At 44.3% G+C, this 20,833-nt stretch overlaps 1 protein-coding gene across 1 annotated transcript in view; it reads left to right on the plus strand.

Annotated features, from left to right (window-relative positions):
- LOC146859417 (rac GTPase-activating protein 1-like) overlaps positions 1-20,833 on the plus strand; it is a 404,586-nt gene that overhangs the window by 223,541 nt on the left and 160,212 nt on the right. Inside the window, exon 8 of the mRNA XM_085647164.1 lies at positions 4,675-4,761. Within this exon, the coding sequence (XP_085503290.1) occupies positions 4,675-4,761 (87 nt within the window). The remainder of the gene's footprint in view (positions 1-4,674; positions 4,762-20,833) is intronic.

A 20,833-nucleotide genomic window follows, 5' to 3' on the forward strand; every position in this document is an offset into this window, starting at 1 on the left:
GGACCACTCCCCGCTCTTGTTGCACTTTGATATTCTTCCGAGGGGAGAGGGTAGGGTGGTCCCGATTAATCCCTGGTACCTGCGTGACCCCGCCATTCGCACAGAGCTGGTTAAATCCCTTAAGCGCTACTTTGACGAGAATGTGGGGTCTGTGTCATCGGCGGTCTCACTGTGGGAGGCGTTCAAGACGGTACTCCGGGGAGAGGCCTTGTCCCTTATTTCCCATTCCCGGAGGCGCGAGCGGGAGGAGGTGACCCGTGTTGAAGCTGAGATAACTGAGTTGGAGGGTGATCTAGAATGTGGGGTGACGGATGACAAATTACATGTTCTCCGACTCAAGCAAGCGGCCTATAAGGCCCTCGTCACGGAGGCGGCCAGGGGCCTCAGTAGAGAGCAACAGGGGTGACTGTATGATGTGGGTGATAAGGCTGGTAAATTGATTGCGTGGCTGGACAAAAAGGAGAGAGCGAGTCGAGTTGTCCCGTTGATTGAGAAACAGAATGGTGTATGTGTCACTGAACCAGAAGAAATTGTCTCCTGCTTTGCAGACTATTTCCGTGGGGTGTATTCCCCGGTGTCCTCCCGCTCTGAAGAGGATTCCCATGCCCTGCTCAGGGATATCGCGCTGCCTTCCCTCTCGGAGGAGGACAGAGTGTCGTTGGACGCCGCTCCAACTTCCGAAGAAATTGCCCTCTCCATACGCTCGGTCGCTTCCAGCAAGGCCATGGGTCCTAATGGTCTTCCCATCGAGTTGTATAAACTGCGACCGGATACGCTGGCGCCGCATCTCCGTGCTATGTTCCTCGCGGCCCACTCGGCGGGTTCCCTCCCACTAGACCAGCGTCTAGCTACTATCGTGGTTATCCATAAGGAGGGGAGGCCACGGGACCGGGTCACATCCTATCGGCCTATTTCGCTATTGAATGCGGAGCCCAAAATTCTCGCCAAGGTGTTGGCCAATCGGCTGGTCGGCGTAGTGTGTGACTTGATTCACCAGGATCAGTCCGGCTTCATCCCTCAGCGCAACACAGCGCTTAACCTGCGGCATTTGCATGGGGTGCTCGCACGTGTCCCGTTCATACGGGAGCCGGCCATTTTGGCGTCCTTGGACGCCACTATGGCGTTTGACACACTTGAATGGCCATATATTTGGGCGACGCTCGCGAAGTTTGGGTTTGGCCCGGGATTTATCGGTTGGGTAAAATTGTTGTGCTCTGGCCCGCTGGCGCAGGTGGTTGTGAACGGTAGAGTGTCGGCTCCGTTTGAGCTGGGCAGGGGCACGCGACAGGGCTGCCCATTATCACCGCTCCTCTTCGCGCTTGCCCTGGAGCCCCTGGCGGAGTGGCTGCGGTGGGAACCTTCTATTCGTGGTCTCTGCTGGTCCCCCGAGTATGAGGACCGCGTATCTCTATACGCTGATGATATTCTCCTGTACCTGGCTTCCCCACGTAAATCACTGATAGTACTGGTCGACGTATTGCATTCATTTGGCCTTAACTCCGGCCTTCTCATCAACTGGGCTAAATCGTGCGTGTATGTTCTCTCTGGGGAAGATCCTATCCTTCCGCGGGGCTGTCCTATCCAGATCGCCCCGCGGGGATTTAGGTACCTGGGTGTCTTCATTACCCTGGACGCGGAGGCCCGATATGGTCAGAACTTGCTTCCCCCCCTCCAGCGCCTGAAGGAGGATGTCGCGCGTTGGAGGCGCTTGCCGCTCTCGCCGCTCGGCCGGGCGGCATTGTTTAAGATGATGTCGCTGCCGCGTTTCCTGTACGCCCTGCAGAACACAATGGACGTCGTCCCGGCGCGCTACTTTCGCGAGGTGGAGAGTTTGCAGCGCCGACTGTTCTGGGAAGGTAGACCGCGTATCGCCCTGGCGAAGCTGACGCTCCCGTGGTATGACGGGGGGATTGCCCTCCCGGATATCAAACGGTATTATTGGGCCTCCCAGCTGGCTGCGATTAATCACGGCCTGTACGGGCCCGCTCTAAACCCGGCCTTTGAAATGGATAAGATGTTACTGCCGGGTGGCGATTATAACCGAGCGCTTTACTCCAGCTCGCTTGACGCACGTCTGACAGGCCCCACGCGTGTCATGGTACGAGTGTGGCACGCGGCTAACGTGGCGATGGGGTGGAAAGATCGTTTGACCCGGGCGTCGCCACTATACGCATCTGAGCAGTTGGGCTCCCTGTGGACCTCGAAGGGCTTTGAGAAGTGGAACATGATAGGCATCAGCAGGGTGGGTGATCTCTGGACGAGGGGGGGATTCAAAACGTTCGAGATGCTGCAGACAGAATTCCAGTTGCAGGACAGGGAGTACTTTTGGTATATGCAGATCCGTCATGCGCTATGCTCCGGGTTCCCGGACGTTGCCTCCATCCCGGAGTATTCCCCTCTGGAGGATAGAGTGCTAGACGGACATATGCCGGACAGCACGATTTCATTAATCTATAAAAAACTTATCAATGACCGCTCGGGACTGCTGACTAACCTTTGTGAGGCATGGGTTGCCGATGGATTGGAGCTGGATGACGAGGACTGGGTATCTGCGGTGGCCTCCCCGAAAGAGGTGGCCATACCGGCCCGCCTTCGCTTCGTCCAGCTCAAGATACTCCATAGGGTCTATGTTACGGGGCCAAGGCTACTGCGTATGGGCTATGCTGTGGACGGGTTGTGTAAGCGTGGGTGTGGTTCTTTGGGGACCTTTCTCCATATTTTGTGGGAATGCCCGGAGGTGGAGCGATTCTGGCGTGGTGTGCATGAGGTCCTGCGGGTGGTTACGCGTGTGTCGCTGCTGCCCGAAGCGAGGAGATGCCTTCTGAATGTGTGGGAGCCAACCGACTACTCGGTGCCGCAGACGTGGTGGGTGACTCTGGGATATATGGTGGCCAAACGCGACATTGCTCAACTGTGGGGTTCCCAGAGGCCGCCGACTGTCTCGGCATGGAAGGATAACATGGATTGGTGCATGTTTCGGGAAAAGGTAGTGTATGTTGCGAGAGGTAAGCCTGGGACATGGGTGAAAGTATGGGGCCCCTGGAACGCCTACCGCGGGGGAATCTGTACCCCGCTGTTATTGCCCGATCCGTCACCGGCCCCGTCCCCTTAGCCAGTTTATCTCCCCGGTTCCGGGCACTGAGTCCACCTAGTCCCCGTCCTGACCTTTTCCCCCCCTTGATACTCCTATGGATTGGTAGGGTCCCCCCTCTAGGGGAGCACATGCTGCTGTTTCCGATTGTGGGTTGCCTTGTGGATTTGTTTTTTGTTGTTATTTATATTAAAATGAAACCGTTATGTGGGGTCCGGATGGTGTGGCTACCACCGCTTTTAACTCCTGTGCATTTCCCTTTGCCGCGGCATGCGCGCTATTGTTTGTATCACATGCTCCTCCTGCTTGCTAGCGGCCGGCCTGAAGGTTGTAGGCCCATCTTTGTATATTTTTTTAATTTTGTAATAAATGGTTTCAAAAAAAAAAAAAAAAAAATTTTAAGCTAAAGCATGGGTGCAGCGATTAGTTCAAGAATTAAAGAAATATAAAACAAGCATTGACATAGCCAATAGGTCTCGCTTTTGGGACCTTAAAAGTGTTTAGCCATGCAACAGTTGATGTTGTTGCACCAAGGATATTGTGCTGCATAACTAAATACTTATAAGGTCTCAGAAGCGAGACCTATTGGCTATGCCAATGCTTGTTATATTTCTCTTTGGTTACTTTGCAGTTCAGGCATCCATTTCTCGGTAAACCAGAGCTGTTTCTCTTTCCGCGCTTTTCATTTCCAGTTCTTTCTCGTTTTTCACACGGTGTTGCTTCCCAGCGCTTTGTTGCTTCTCTCGCTTTGCTTCCCAGCGCTTGTTGCTTCCGGGGCTTTTTTGTTTTCCGTGCTGTGTATCTTCCTAGCGCTATGTTTCTTCCCAGCGCTGTTTCTTCCAATGCTCTTTAGGTCTCGCCTGACCCAGCGCATGCGCTGGTCTGGAAAGACTTATTAAGAGGGCTCCAAAAAAGGTCTACCAGGCCAGCCTAGAGCTACAGTGCATGTGTGTGCGCGCGCGCTGCGCTTTACCGCAATTACTTTCACTTTCGCGGCCGCATAGCCAATAGGTCTCGCTTTTGGGACCTTATAAGTATTTAGTTATGCAACTGTTGCATGGCTAAACACTTATAAGGTCCCAAAGGCGAGACCTATTGGCTATGCCAATGCTGTTTGTTTTCCGCCCTGTGTCCCCTTCCCAGCGCTTTGTTCTTCCCAGCACATTATTTTCTCGCAGCGCTGTGTCCTTCATAGCGCTTTGTTGCTTCCCATCCAGGTTTGAAATGCATAGGTATCGTGCATACGAACGTATAGAGGTCGGAGAGCGCGGGGTTGCAGTCAGTGCTTGAAGTGTGCTCTGAGTGCAGCCGGCGCAGAGTGCCCGTATGTGGTTCAGGCACCCTGGGCAGCAGTGGCCAAATTACGATGCCAAAGTTGGGGGTGGGAGGAGTGGACACTCACTACTCAGTCGATCGCCACCTGTCACACTTGTGTTTATCATGATCTGGTGATTGTGTGATTGTCACAGACACAGACCTCTGTTATTCTTTCACGGTGACTTTGTTCACTATGGTAGCCAGGCGCACGCACCACCACTGTGGTAATGGAACCCCCGTCTAACCTCTGCTTTCTCCGTCCGCAGCGCTCCTCTCTAGCGCCTAGAGTCAGTCAGCCGGTACCAGCGAGGCGCACACGGCCCGGCCAGCTTGCCGCCAGCACACCGGAAAACGTGAGTATGGGCGTCCCCTGACCTGGAGGCCAGGAAGGGGTCCAAAATGGAGACTCCTGGACAGCAAGGCACTGGGTGGACGGGTGTAAATGCTAAGGACGGCTCGTGACGTCACAGATCAAAAGGGATCCATTTTAGGAATGGTGCCCAGAGGGGCTAGCATCAGTCTGCAGAATATGGGAGGCGTGTTTCCAAAAATACCTTCTATATTTGGGAGACACGTGGGCTTCTCGTATCCAGGGCACAAGTCCTAAAACAAGCATTTTCAGTGCAATAGGTCTCGCATTTGCGAACGTTTACGCTGTTGACATTGTAAATGACAATATGCTTTTTATTTATGTTTTAAAAACCAACACGTATATAAAAGGCATTGTTATTTTAATGCTAGGAGCTCAAACTCTCGCAAATGCGAGAGCGCTTTAATGTTGGGCGTGCCCCCTTTTTTTTGGACGCTGCTCCCGTATTCAACTTAAAGTGAGGAGCGTCTATAGAAAGGGGCGCGTCCAACATTAAAGTGAAAGCATGTATGATGCTTTCACCCAAAGTGATAACAAAAAAATTCAAAAGCTTCTGTAGCGCAGCCGCTAAAGTGAGAGTGGCCGCACCGGTAATTAAACCAGCATGGCTGCTCAAAGGAAAGCGGACCAGGCAGTATTTTAAATAATTAGGTAATCGCAGCCGTTATAGTTAAAGCGGACCACTCCGTATATTAAATAATTCAATAAGTGTAGCTCACCAACTTATAAAGCAGAGCATGTAACAACACCAGGAAAAGGTCCAGTCGTTATGGGAGTTAACAAATGCATGGACACACAAAAGAAGCTACTCTGAAAAATTGATCCTTAACAAAAAGTAACCATATCCTTACACAGCACGAAGTCAGGAAAGTGTATGGCATCTCATAAAATGTAAAGGACAGTCCTCACACACCACCAGGTGTCATGTTTCATAATTGGCTGTCCTCGCTCTCTAAAAACCAAGTTTGATAGAGAGCGGGCCTACACTTAGAGACAGGGAAGCACTTCTAATGATCCAAGTGGGGAACGTGAATAAGTGATTTTAAAAACCGGTGTAATAGCCCAAATACATTTGTTTGCTGGGTACTACTTGGTATTAAAAACGAAAATGTGGTGATTGTGGGAACTGTTACCCCATCACCATCTTTATCGTCGACATGTTTCTTCCAGTGGTCCAAGTGGGTCCATGGCATACATCAGGACGAAAATAGAGCTCCCATCTTACCAATACCGTTCAGATGGTACCACTAGGTTAGGGTGACCTGTGTCATTGATGCAGATTGGGGTGTACAAATTCTCCCTACTTCCACAGATAGAGTAAATTCACAGATACACGCACATACACTCATCATACGCTTGGGCCCATTTCACTAACATGCACTCAGATTACACTATTAGCACTAAACCTGTGGAAAGAAACCTTCTAAACACCCTGCATCTACACACATGGTCGATAAGACCTAATTGACACTGTCTCGAGTCATGATTTAACTAATAATAATCAACAATAATCAAAATAGAGTACTCAATAATTGACAAGAAATAATAACCAACACTGTATTTAAAATTATGATTCTTTATCTAAAATTAGTTCAAATGGAAAATCAATCAATCAAAATAAATCATTATTCTCATAATTACCTATTCTAGCTAAATGTCAGAATGGGTCAGGACAGGTCTCTCAGTAAAAATCTCCCAAGTCACCGTCCTCACAGCATCGATCCTCACCAACGCAGGTTTGGGAAGAAGTGGCAAAATGGCAAAAACCCTCTCTAGGCTAACCATATTTATAATAATTCTAACAATAGAAGGCAACATAAAATGTTTTCGATATCCGCTGAACCGCTAAGCAAAGCGAGCAGGAAAGGATGTAGCATCGCTACATTTGGAAAATCTCCGCTCAGAAAAATCACAAAAATAAAAAATAAAAAGACGGAACACGGAACTAGATTTGAAAAAGTATCTTCTCATGTTCACATTTCCTCGGAACCAGCATTATGATCTCAGAGTTCATTCATTATGGCTCCTTTGTCCTCCAAGGTTGCTCAGATGTATCTGGATATTTGCCCAGAACTGCTGTCCTCACGGAAAACTTTAACCAGGCGAAGACTGTGGTCAGATGACTCTCGATCATGTTCAGCAAGGCCTTCTCATCACAAATCATTCACTCGAGGCCAGGCTGCAAACGGCAGCCATTTTATACTAGGCCAGAACGTATCATCTTAATTAAAAGAGACAAAAACAACGTTACCACAGCATAGTGATTAAACAGTGTTAACCCCACTAATACCCTTATGTGTATGTAATTATCTAGCCTTTGCAACACAAGAAAAGCATTAGTACATAACATTTAAAAAGCGTTTTCGTGCTTTAAAATAAACAGCACTCAGCAACATTTATTAATAAAACATGCACATTATTAGTAAACGACACAAATGCTTCCCCACGTGTAGTTTTCTCTTGTTATTTCTTATTGGTTGATTAGAACATTTACACAAAACAAATAATTAGTAATTATGAATTAATAATTTTTAATTTCTTTCGACAATAGACAAACCAGAGCTTAAAAAAGCCAATAGATTTTCAACAGAAAACTCTGCTCCAGCAATCCCCCCTTTGGTGATATTATCACCAAATAAACAACCCCAAAAAAAAAATTTAGTAAAATTTAAGTCCCAATTTTAGGAGAAACTGGAAATGTATTTTTCTTTTTGACAACACTAGACACCAGACTCCCTTTCATCATCCCTCTTTGTCTCCAAATAAACACTCTCCCTCAATTCTTCTAATTCTATTTCTTGTGGATCTCTTTTCCTTTTATTTCTCCTTTCAATATTTCTTTTAATTAATTTCTTTTTCCCTCCCCTGTTTTTACAACACAAACACACTAATCTTAGTATCAATAAAGCAATAATTATACAAGTCAAAGGAAACAATATCTTACCTATAATATTACTACCTATTTTTGCAATAAAACTCTTAACAGCAACTATTTTATTAGCTATTTTAGTCCAAATACTCTCAGCTTTCAGTGGTACTAATTCTTCATGCAAATCAGTAATATTTTTTATATAGACCTTTAGGTCTTTGCTTTCATCTGGAATGTAAGTGCAACAATGTTGAACTTTCAATATTCCACAGACCCCACCCTCTTTGGCCAATAAAATATCAAGGGCAAGTCGATTTTGCATAGACATGGCACGTACGGCAATCAATTCCGTATTCACCAAAACAAACCCTCCAGCGGTATTTGTCGATAAACGATCCACCACTGTTGACAGTTTCCGAATTCCATATGCATTCAAAGAAATTCCCACTGCTGGAATTAAAGCTCCAAAAATGTCACCCACTATTTCTGACCAAGTTTTTCTCTTAAAACGTGTTAGTAAATTAATATGTTCTACATCTTCTATTCTATCTATATGAAAAATCTTTGGAAAGACCAGGCCCACATAACATGTGCCATACCAATGGTCAGGCAACTTGTAATAAGCCTTGTTCCCACAAACATAATACACTCCTGGGAAAACTGGATCCTCTCCTCCTCTAAAACCCCATCCTGTCGCAATGAAGTATGTATCATGACACTCACTAGTCCCAACAAAGTATGTATCATATTGGGATTTCTTTCTTGTAATGCACAGCTTACCCTTCTGTGGTGCATCTAAAGCTAAAGTTGGACTAGCTCCATTTCTTAATTCTTTTCCCATCTCAATGTCCCAAACTGTCTCACTCACTTTATATTTCCCTGCCTTTTCATGCATGCTCAATCTCCTTTCCTCCACCATGTTTAGGAAAGCTTTCTCCTCTTCTTTCAAACTACAAGTTAAATTATTCTTAAAAATGTAATCTAATGTTAATTCTTCTTTCTCAATAAAAATCTCACCAAAAATGTTAGCTTCTTTAGCTGGATTCAGCTTTTCATTCCTAGGCAATTGCCCAAAAATACTATCTTTGTTAGACATCTTATAATCTATTTTCCCTAGCAAATAAAAAATACTACTCAACACACTACAAGAAATTCCATACGTAGCTGGTAAATGGTGATAAGTAACACCCTCTGAAACGGATGCAGGTAATTGCATACAAACATAGCAATCCCTCACTTCCATTGTCTTCACATATTCATACAATAATTTCGAAAAAACATTGCTAGAAAAATCATTAATTGACCTATCTTTATGTATGCAAGTATTACTAATTCTAGTTGGAACTACCTTTTGTGAACTCTTCTCTACATGAGTCTCATTTTCAGTATGTATTTCAAATGTACCTATTGTAACTCTAAATGTAACTAATAAAGCTAAAACACCCCATAGTAGCATTAATAATCCAGTACAGCAACAGCACATTTTACACCATTTTCTCAAGAAGGCACATCTACTTTGATTATTCTCTATGTTAGCCATTTTACTACTTTGACCCTGTCTTTTGACTTAGCCTCTACTACTCCACTGCTGTATTACTCTTTATTTCTGGATTACTTCAAACAGCTGAATTTCAGACTTTCTCCCTTTCACTTTTCTCCAAGTGATTTCTTCAGTTCACTCAATTTGGATATTCATCACTTTTCACTCCTTCTTCTTCAGCAACATCAAATTGTATCAGATCATCAACAACATCCTGTGCATCCGACTCTTCTCCAATGTCAGTCAGGATAACTTTTAAGATTCCAACAGATTTGTCCTTTTCCTCAACCACTTTTCTCAAGATCCCCTCCGGATTGTCTCGATTCACTGTTTCTTCTTTTTCTCCTCCTTCAGACAGTGCCACATAAGACCATTCCGGTGATCTGTACTTTTGGTTGGGTTTTCTAATTCTCTTTATCTCCTCAGGTTCTCTTGACTCCTTTTGCTCCTTCTTTTTTACTTCGTTTTGACTCGACACCTCATTCACTTGTTCAGCTTTCGATGTATTTGCTCTTATCAGTCTGTATCTCAGCCTCTTTACTCTGTTGTTAGGCCAAAAATCTCCTCTTACAACCTTTTTCGGTCTCGTTTCTGTATTATTTCTTTCTCCAATCCAAGTTCTCTTTCTCAGAACTCGACCTTCTGATTTTTCATTCTCACTTTCATCCGATTCTGTTTCAAATGCCTCTTGTTCTTCAACAGTTTTCTTTCGCTCCACAGTCTTTTTCACCACTATTTGAGACTTCCCTACTTCTTTCCCTCCTCGAGTCTCCGACACGCAATCTTCTTGCTGTCTACTTGTCCCTTCACATAGCTTATCAGGAATGTTCCCTACACCTCCTCGGGGGTCTTCCGCAATCTGTCCCTCACTATCTTCTTCTGACCCTACTTCTTCAGGTATAATCTCAAGTGGTTCTTCAATCTCCTCCTCTTCTGATTCAGGAGTAATTTCTGTGGAACTGCTCTTTTCTCTTCTTTCTTTTCCACTGTTTGTTCGAACTTCAGGCTCTCTTACAGAATCTGATCTCCCTTCTGAGACTCCCAATGGTTCTCTTGAAGTTTTTTCTGCTTCTTTTCCTGAACTTTGATTTTTTCTCACTGGTTCTGGGTCTTCATCATCACTGGAATCTGATTCTTCAAAATACTCCTTGCCAGACCCATCCTTTGGGTTTGGAACTCTCAGAGTATGACTCGCATGTACCCAGTTTTTCACACCAGCACACTTCACTGCAGTTGTCGTAGTCAAAATAACTTGTCTTGGTCTTCCCCACCTTGGAACCAAGCAGTTTCTTCTTCTGTGTACTTTAATCCTCACCCAGTCTCCTGGACTCAGATCATGAGCTTGCTTCTTCTCAAGTGTGGTAGCTTCTTCTCCAACCTGGTGAAACACAGAATGAACTGCGTCAGCCAGGCCTTTACAGTAATCCAAAATCATGTCATCAGTTATTGTCATCAACTTATTGACAGGCACATATGCATGTCGCATTGCGCGTCCCATCAAGATTTCGTGCGGACTCAACCCAGTAGTTCTATCTGGAGTAGATCTAATAGTCATTAGCACTAGAGGCAAGACATCAGGCCATTTCATTCCAGTGGCTAAACACATCTTACCAATCCTGTTCTTGATTGTGCCATTTATCTGCTCAACCACACCAGAAGCCTCTGGCCTGTATGCACAATGTAGCTTTTGCTGTATGCCCAATGCTTCACAAATCAAACTCATGAGCTCATTATAGAAGTGTCCACCTCTATCAGACTCAATCGTTACTGGAAACCCGTACCTAGGAATCAACTCTCTTAACAGTAACTTTGCCACTGTTATTCCATCATTTCTCCTAGTCGGATAGGCCTCCACCCATCTTGAAAACAAACAGACTACCACTAGAACATACCTCAGTCTGTTCACTTGGGGCATTTCAATGAAATCTACCTGCATTCTCGTGAAAGGACCACCTTCTCTACCTATCGTTCCCAGACTCGCCACTGTCTTTTCCCCAGTGTTAAATTGCTGGCAAATCAAACCTCTCTGACAGATGCTCTCTGCAATTGTCCTGAACTTTGCATTGTACCAAGTCTGTTTAAAAGACCTGATCATCGCATCCCTTCCCAAATGTCCCTGACCATGATACATCCTTGCCATTGTCGACAGCATGGAATTAGGCATGACTGGTCTGCCATCTCTATAGACCCAAACATGGTCTGTTTCTCTTGGGGCACAACCTGCCTTGATCCAGTCTTTCTTTTCTTCTTTTCCTGCCTCATCCTGCAACTGTTTCACTTCATCCCACGTTTCTAGGACATTAGTAAACATCACAGAACAAAAAGACATTTCTCCTTCTCGTTCCCTATTAATCGAGTGATTGTTCTTAGCACAATATTGTGCAATGTCGTTAGCAAACCTATTGCCAACAGTCACAAAATCATCTCCTTGTCCATGAGCAGCACATTTCACAACTGCTAATTCTTTAGGCAGCTGTATCGCCTCAAGCAATTTCCCAATCACTTCAGCATTCTTTATTGGAGTCCCACTCGACGTCAAGAAACCTCTCTGTAGCCAAAGTTGGCCAAAATCATGCACAACTCCAAATCCATACTGACTATCAGTCATCACAGTCACTCTCAGATCTTTCCCAATCTCACAAGCTTTCGTCAATGCCACCAATTCTGCAAGTTGTGCAGATTTCACTCCTTTCAATGATGATGCTTCCATAACTTCTGAAACCTTGCACACTGCATATGCTGCACTCAGCACACCCTCATCATTCCTCAGGCATGATCCATCTACAAACAGCACATGATCACTCTCAAGTAAGGGAAGATCCCTTATGTCTGGTCTCGGTTTTGTACAGTAATCCAGCACATCCAAACAATTGTGATCATCTTCTGTCTTCACACCCACTTTTTCAATATCCGGCAACAATGTCGCTGGATTCACATTCACACATCTCTCCAAAGTCACATTTGATGCTCCCAGAATGACTTTCTCATACTTAGTCAGCCGACTATGTGACATATATTGAGTTCTGCTTCTTGTCAAAAGAATTGCCACGTTATGAGGTACGAATACCCTTACAGGATATCCCATTATGATTCCCTCACTCTGTTCCAGACTTCTGCATGTTGCAGCCACAGATTTCAGACAACCTGGTAAACCCACAGCTACAGGGTCAAGTGTCGATGAGAAGTACGCAATAGGCCTTCTCAGTAATCCATGTTTCTGAATTAACACTGAAAGTGCACATCCATTTCTTTCACTACAGTACAATTCAAACTCTTTCTCATAGTCTGGCATACCCAAAGCAGGGGCTTCACACATTCTGCTCCTCAAATGCTGCCATTTGTTCTCCATCTAGTTCCAATGGATCTGTCATCTCGCTTTTTGTCAGCTTAATCAGTGGCTTTGCTATCAGTGAGAAATTAATTATCCACTGACGACAATAACCCACCATTCCCAGAAACATTCTCACTTCCCTCTGGGTCTTTGGGGCTTTCATTTCTCTGATAATTTTGATCCTGTCATCAGTCACTTTTCTCAGACCTTTTTCAATATTGTGTCCAAGATAATGCACCTCTTTCTTGCAAAATTGCAATTTAGCTGGAGATACCTTTAACCCTCCATCTGCCAGATGATTCAGTAAAGCTATGGCATCTACTTCACAAGCTTCACGTGTTTTTGATGCCACTAGTAGGTCATCAATATATTGCACTAGCACTGAGTTTTCAGGCATGATCAAACTCTCTAATGACTTTTTCAATAACTGATTGAATATCGAAGGACTCTCCGTATACCCCTGTGGGATACGACACCATGCTAAAATACGCTGGCCAAACCTAAATGCAAAAATCGGCTGGCTGTCATGATGCAATGGAATTGAAAAGAAAACATGACACAAATCAATCACTGTGTACCACTCAGCATCATGTGGAATCTGATACAAAATCACTGACGGATTTGGCACGATAGGACAACATGCCACCACAATTTGATTAACTTTTCTCAAATCCTGTACAATCCTGAACTTCCCATTAGGTTTCTATTGCCCCATTATCGGTGAGTTACACGGACTACTCAATAATTCTCTTAAAACTCCTTGCTGAATCATTTTCTCAATTATAGGAGTTATTCCCTCAATTATTTCTGGTGTCATTTTGTACTGAGGAATGTTAGGATAAGTAATTCCTTCTTTCACTGCAATTTTCACAGGATCTACATTATTCATTAATCCCACATCTTCTCCAGTAAAATCCCAAACTGTCCTTTTCACTGTGTCTCTCAGCTCTTGAGGCAAATCCTCCGGATCAAACACAGCATATGCACCAATTAACTCACTCTCTCTAGTTTCTAGAGTCACTCGGTACAAAACATCCTCATCTGGTGTTTCAAAAGCTATTCCATCCGGTGTACAAAAAATTGTACAATTCATCTTACAAAGTAGATCCCTACCTAACAGGTTCACTGGACTAGTGTCACAGACAATAAATCTGTGCATGTCTGAAAATTTCCCTATTTGTACTCTTACTGGTTCAGTAAGATGTGTCTTGATTTGCGTATTGGCTACACCAACTACTTGGATTGCTTCATCCGAGAGAGGAAGATTTTTAATATCTGTTGACCTGACAGTTGATCTTGTTGCACCTGTGTCTACTAAAAAAGTAACACCTTCTTCATTTATTTTCCCATCCACAAATGGTCCTGCCTGGTCTATTTCTAGAGTTGCACCAAGTATGCACTCTTCCTCCTCTCTTCGGCACCGTCAATAATCACCTTCAGACTCACTCCCTTCATTCTTTAACAAGTACTGCTGTACCTGGTTAGAACGCCTTGGTTTGTTTACCTGCTCATCATTGTAGAATCCCGAATCCTTATTATACTTTTGTGATCCTCTATTCTGCGGCAAGGGCGGTTTTGGCTCTTGACTCTGCTGTTTCACAACAGAAAGTTGTTGCTGCTGTCGATTATTCCCTTCGTTCTGCACCTGTTGATTTAATGATTTACTTTCATTATTCACTAATGGTGGATTGGTACATTCAGATCTCCAATGCATTATTCGCCTGTTCCACTAACTGTGCTTCCTGTCTTTCCCCAACTTTCACTTGTGCCCACATTGCTTTCTCTTTCAGCTTTCTCTGTTTTGCTTCAATTTGATCATTAAAGTATTTTGCATGTCTCAAAATCTCATCTATTTTCTTACTCTGCCAGTCCACTGTATGCTCACGAATTCTCTCACTAATCTCAGGTCTCAGGCCATATACAAATCTGTATACAAAATGGCTCAAATCCTTGTCACCCAGGTGTTCATCCCCACTGAATTGTTTAAAAGCCAGTATCAGCCTCTCATAAAAAGCATGAACCGATTCTTTTGCTTCCTGGTGTGTTCGATCTATTTTAACCCAGTCTGTCTCTTTTGGAGGTACTTTATTTTTCAGGTATATGATCACCTGCTCATACTTCCTCATTACCTCTGGATCTGGTGCTCCTGTTCTCTGATCTCTTGGATATTCCTCAGTAGGCCAACTTACAACTATTTTACACTCAGCCCACAAGTCTGCTGGAACAATTATATCGAACAGACTATTCAGGTCAATCCACAGTACTTTTGACAATTTCACAAACCTGTCTACCTGCCTATACCACTCGACGGGCTTTTCTCTCAGTCGAGGGAAATCATTCGTAAATGATAAAATATCCTGTCTGGTCCATGGAACATGTACATATCCTCCTCCAGGTATTTCTCTCATAGGATAAGCAACAGTGGATGCTTTCTCTTTTTCTCTCACAGGAAATGCTGAATACGTCCTATCCCCTGATTCTTCTCTCTTCTTGTACCACCTATCCTTCCACTTCTCAACATCACCCCATTTTCGCAATAAAGCGATCATCTCTTTAATCTGTCCTGTTCTACCAGCACCATTCAAATTCTCAATGTCTTTATCTGTGAAATCCATCCTGTAAGACTTCTGCAAAAATTTCACTTTATCAATGTCAACTCCATAGTCATTTGCTATCGCTCTTAATCTGTCATGTGTATTTTTAGTTCTCCAGGTGATATTTTTACACATAAATAACAATTCTCCACCATGATGATTTTTTAGAATTTCTGTAGGAACTGTCCCTGCAACAAGCTCTTCTAATTCTACACGTAACCTAGCCACATCAATTGCCTGTGAATCTTTATCCCTCTTTTGAAGAACTTTCATCCATTCATTCAAATCCTCAGCTGTTATTTCAGTAGATTTTCTCACTGGAACCACTTTCTTCTGCGGTTCTAAAATCGGCATCCCTGAACAACTAGCTTCACCAGCATCCAATCCTGAATTAGACTGTATCTCTAATCCTTCACTACATGTCTCATGTCTGGATTTTTCTGTCCTTTTTCCTGAATCTCCTGAAGGACCAGCCAAACTTGTCAATCTATTCCCAACATATGGAATCACCAAACCATTCTCACCTGTCCTCTGCTTATCAAAAACAGGCATAATCGGACCTATGGTTACGGGCACCGTAACAGCGTCTAGATTCTTCGTCAGCTCTTTCATTTTTTCAGTCAACTCCGATGTAGTTCTGGCTAATTCTCTCGTATTTTCGCCACCGCTTCTATTCTCTCTTTCCCTGAAAGGATTACCACTTCTTAACTCAGGTGTCACATTTTCTGTCTCAATGATACGCAATGTATCTCTTATCGGAGAAACAACTGGTGTGCTCTCTTCTGGTTCTGGTCTATATGGAGGTGGTCTTTTGTAAATCATGTCATTCAAGACTTCATACTCATACTCATTAACTCCATATCTTTTCACTTCTGCCTCAGGAACCCTTTCTGTACCCTTCTCTTCAATTGTTCTCATAGGGTATAATCCCTCTGACATACTAGCATTTCGCCATCTCTTCATTCGATCATGATGAGTTTCACGATCATGTCTTCTCCCAAACATGTACCTATAATTTCCCCCAGACCTCTGTTTTTCTCGCTCATGTACTTCCTCTTCCCATTCCACTAAAGCCTCAAACTGTGTCGGCCTTGGTCTTGGGTCAAGACATAACATCTTTTCCCGCAAATTTTTCAACACGGCCAGATTAAATGAACCATGTTCTGGAAATGCTAGAACACCATCTTCCTTTGTATACCTAACCCAATTCTCTAACCATATACAGGTATGATACCCATATCTCGCAGCCATGAAGGATGCAGGCGTTTTCGATGGAGGTAACAATTCACCTTCTCGCGTTTTAACATCTTTGTCCTTGTCGAACCAATTTTTAACCTTTCTGAACAAAGATTTTTTCTTTTTCTCTTCTTGGTAATACATTTTAGCTTTTACCAAACTTTTCTAATTCCTTCCGTAATACAACTCAATAGTACGATGTTTTATCCAATAACAGCGCGACTCACACTAACGCACCAATCCTGGAGCGCCTACGTCACAAGAATACAAGGTGACTCTTTCCAATCCTTGCGCGGCTCACACCAACGCACCAATCTCCGCGCGAGCACTGTTCTGATCTAATATCCAATCAGAGCGCAGTCTGTTTGACGTCAGCAGTCGCTGCAGTCTCTCCTGCTCCTGTCTCCTGTCAGTCGTCTACCCCTCCTTTACAAAACTTCTCAGTAGACTTCGTGTCAGATTCTACAAAATCTATTAGTTACAACATATAAACATTTCCATTGTCTGCTTCGCTAACCAAAGAATAGTAAAGAAAAAATCTATTTCACAAGAATCCCGTTGACACAGTAACATGCATTCATTAACTGTTTCCTCTAGGACTGCTCCAAAGAGTATTACAATTAACTAAATATATGAGCATTCACGCACATTCATACAAGAAAATGTAGTACATACACACAGAATCCTGCTTTTCCCGAGAACAGCGAACAATCTGCTCCACTACAGAATTATAACATACGTTAACCAAGCAGTGTTTTCTTCTGCCCAGTCCTTCAAACAAGCTCAGAGAATACCTATTACTCCTCCCGCGATAAGCTTTAACGGTGAACCTTACGGATCCCTGGGACTTAAGACCAAAGTTTCACAAATAACCTTCGCTACCATACACACTCCTTTTATACCAGAAATATTTCTAATAGTAACACACAACAATGTCACTAATTCCGAACACAGACAATGTGACGCGTAACTTCAATTGTCACACGTTTTTCCTGCATACGTACAGGACCAACAATACCGTCTTTCCCGAGAGCAGCATATACTTACCTCTGCCCTACTACGGAACTGCTACCAGCTCCCAAATTCCAGAAGCACTACATAAAACTCAACATGACGACTTCAACATATAGTATTAGTACATATACCAACATCAATCAATAATCAATAAATCAAAGCCAATATACAAGCAATCTAATCAGATCAAGACAATCATCAATAACCATCAAATTCTGCTACCAGGAAATTGGTGCAGATTGGGGTGTACAAATTCTCCCTACTTCCACAGATAGAGTAAATTCACAGATACACGCACATACACTCATCATACGCTTGGGCCCATTTCACTAACATGCACTCAGATTACACTATTAGCACTAAACCTGTGGAAAGAAACCTTCTAAACACCCTGCATCTACACATGGTCGATAAGACCTAATTAACACTGTCTCGAGTCATGATTTAACTAATAATAATCAACAATAATCAAAATAGAGTACTCAATAATTGACAAGAAATAATAACCAACACTGTATTTAAAATTATGATTCTTTATCTAAAATTAGTTCAAATGGAAAATCAATCAATCAAAATAAATCATTATTCTCATAATTACCTATTCTAGCTAAATGTCAGAATGGGTCAGGACAGGTCTCTCAGTAAAAATCTCCCAAGTCACCGTCCTCACAGCATCGATCCTCACCAACGCAGGTTTGGGAAGAAGTGGCAAAATGGCAAAAACCCTCTCTAGGCTAACAATATTTATAATAATTCTAACAATAGAAGGCAACATAAAATGTTTTCGATATCCGCTGAACCGCTAAGCAAAGCGAGCAGGAAAGGATGTAGCATCGCTACATTTGGAAAATCTCCACTCAGAAAAATCACAAAAATAAAAAATAAAAAGACGGAACACGGAACTAGATTTGAAAAAGTATCTTCTCATGTTCACATTTCCTCGGAACCAGCATTATGATCTCAGAGTTCATTCATTATGGCTCCTTTGTCCTCCAAGGTTGCTCAGATGTATCTGGATATTTGCCCAGAACTGCTGTCCTCACGGAAAACTTTAACCAGGCGAAGACTGTGGTCAGATGACTCTCGATCATGTTCAGCAAGGCCTTCTCATCACAAATCATTCACTCGAGGCCAGGCTGCAAACGGCAGCCATTTTATACTAGGCCAGAACGTATCATCTTAATTAAAAGAGACAAAAACAACGTTACCACAGCATAGGGATTAAACAGTGTTAACCCCACTAATACCCTTATGTGTATGTAATTATCTAGCCTTTGCAACACAAGAAAAGCATTAGTACATAACATTTAAAAAGCGTTTTCGTGCTTTAAAATAAACAGCACTCAGCAACATTTATTAATAAAACATGCACATTATTAGTAAACGACACAAATGCTTCCCCACGTGTAGTTTTCTCTTGTTATTTCTTATTGGTTAATTAGAACATTTACACAAAACAAATAATTAGTAATTATGAATTAATAATTTTTAATTTCTTTCGACAATAGACAAACCAGAGCTTAAAAAACCCAATAGATTTTCAACAGAAAACTCTGCTCCAGCATCATCCTCCACCTGAACTGTTCCTTATACCCCAAAATAGGGTCCTAATTGACACATGGGTAGAGGGTAATGGGACCCCTGTAGTCACACTTGCTTCAAGGTGTGTCCCTCGCCGTCCTTCTAGAGATACGTCGGGGAAGAGGAGTGGACATCTCTAGGGGAAGAAAAATCACCTTGCCACACGCACACTTTGAACTGCTGCCAAGCAAAGGAGCGGAGGAGCCTTCGTCACATTCCAAGGTCAGTCATTGTTTAAACAAGCTGCAACATCTCACCCTCATTTGGGACCCCTTCCACCGCACCCTGGGCATAGAGTACAGGAACCCTCAATTATGTTGGACATGGGAGATCCACCGCACCCACAGCAAACCAGCACTTGCGCAGGTGCCACCAGCGCCATTCTTGCACACCTCAGTTACGCCAATACCCCCCTTCAGCCAGCTCGCTGACCCGGCCACAGCCTGGCCCAGGTGGAAGCTCTGGTTAGGATGCCTTAACCACTATTTCAGAGGCACGAGAAAGACTGATGCGGCTCATTGCTGATGCACTTCGGGGGTGAACTGTTTGAAACATTACAAGATACGGGGAATGAAAATGACTACAACGCGGCGATCGTTGCCCTCAACAGGCATTTCGACCCCCAAATGAACCCGGACTATGAATGATTCAAGTTGCGGCAAGCCAGGTTCACTGAGATGGAGACGGTCGACATGTTCTACACCAGGTTAAGGAGCCTTGCATGCTAGTGCACGAACATCGACCAACGGGAGGAGATTCGCACGCAAATAATACAGGGGTGCAAGTCTGTCGTGCTGAGACGCCAGATACTCCGCCAAACCAGTGATGTCCCTGGATGAGATCCTCTTTCCAGCTCACTCCCATGAGCTGTGGGGGAGGAAATGGAAGCCACCAGGTTTCGAAGCAGTGCCACGACCCCATCACCGAGGGCCATTCCCATCAAAGAGGAGACAGTGGATGCAGTGCAACAGCGCCCCGGACCAACACACATGCAGATCCCACCAAGCAGACCCACGGGAAAATGTGGATATTGCTGTTATAAGTCGAAAGAAAGGTGCCCGGCAAGGGGAAGACCTGTTCCAAGTGCGGCAAGGTCAACCACTACGCCTGTTTCTGCCACCGAGGAGTAGGGCGTTCCGGAGGAGGCACATCAAGAGGTCGTACCACAACCTTACGCCACCTGACTCTAGAGGACCCAACCCCCATAGACGCATCCTGGGTGCGAGGAGCTGCTGCCCACTACGAAAATGACGACGTGTTTGTGATCTCGTTTGTTGGGCGGTCTGGTCGCAAGAAACATCCCCCACCCATGTGCACCGTGCATGTTAATGACACCACTAATCAGGCCCTGAAAGATACAGGAGCGTCCATAAACATGATGGACTCAAGCCAGTATGAGAAGCTGTCCCTCGACCACCCCTCACTCCCTGCTTGGCCAGCATATACACCTACGGCTATACCGTACCCATTTTTTTTTGTTGAAACATTTTTATTATTTTCCAAATCAACAATGACTGTTCATTACATCACGGGTCCCCGTGTTCATTAAGAGTATCTTCCCTCCCAAACCCAACTCGTCCCCCCCCCCCTCCACCCCCATGTCAGTGCGCCTCTGCCCCCTACTTCTCCCCCGATGTGCCCCCCCTTCCAAGGAGCTCATTTACAGTTGCTCACCCCTTCTCTGCGTAAGCAAATCATCCCTCTTGTCCAGGCCTCCGGTATATGCCCGGGGACCTCCTTCATTTTCATCTCATCTCATTCCCCAGTTCCCCTCGCCTCTTGCCGATCCGAAGTGCTCCCTCCTTCCCCCACCTCAGACATCAGCACCTGGAGCTCAACTACCAACGCTTCCCATGCCCTGGCCATCGCTAACGCTTTCTCATCGTCTCT

This window comes from Triturus cristatus, chromosome 3_2, assembly GCF_964204655.1.
Source record: "Triturus cristatus chromosome 3_2, aTriCri1.1, whole genome shotgun sequence".
In the NCBI taxonomy this organism is placed as follows: domain Eukaryota; kingdom Metazoa; phylum Chordata; class Amphibia; order Caudata; family Salamandridae; genus Triturus; species Triturus cristatus.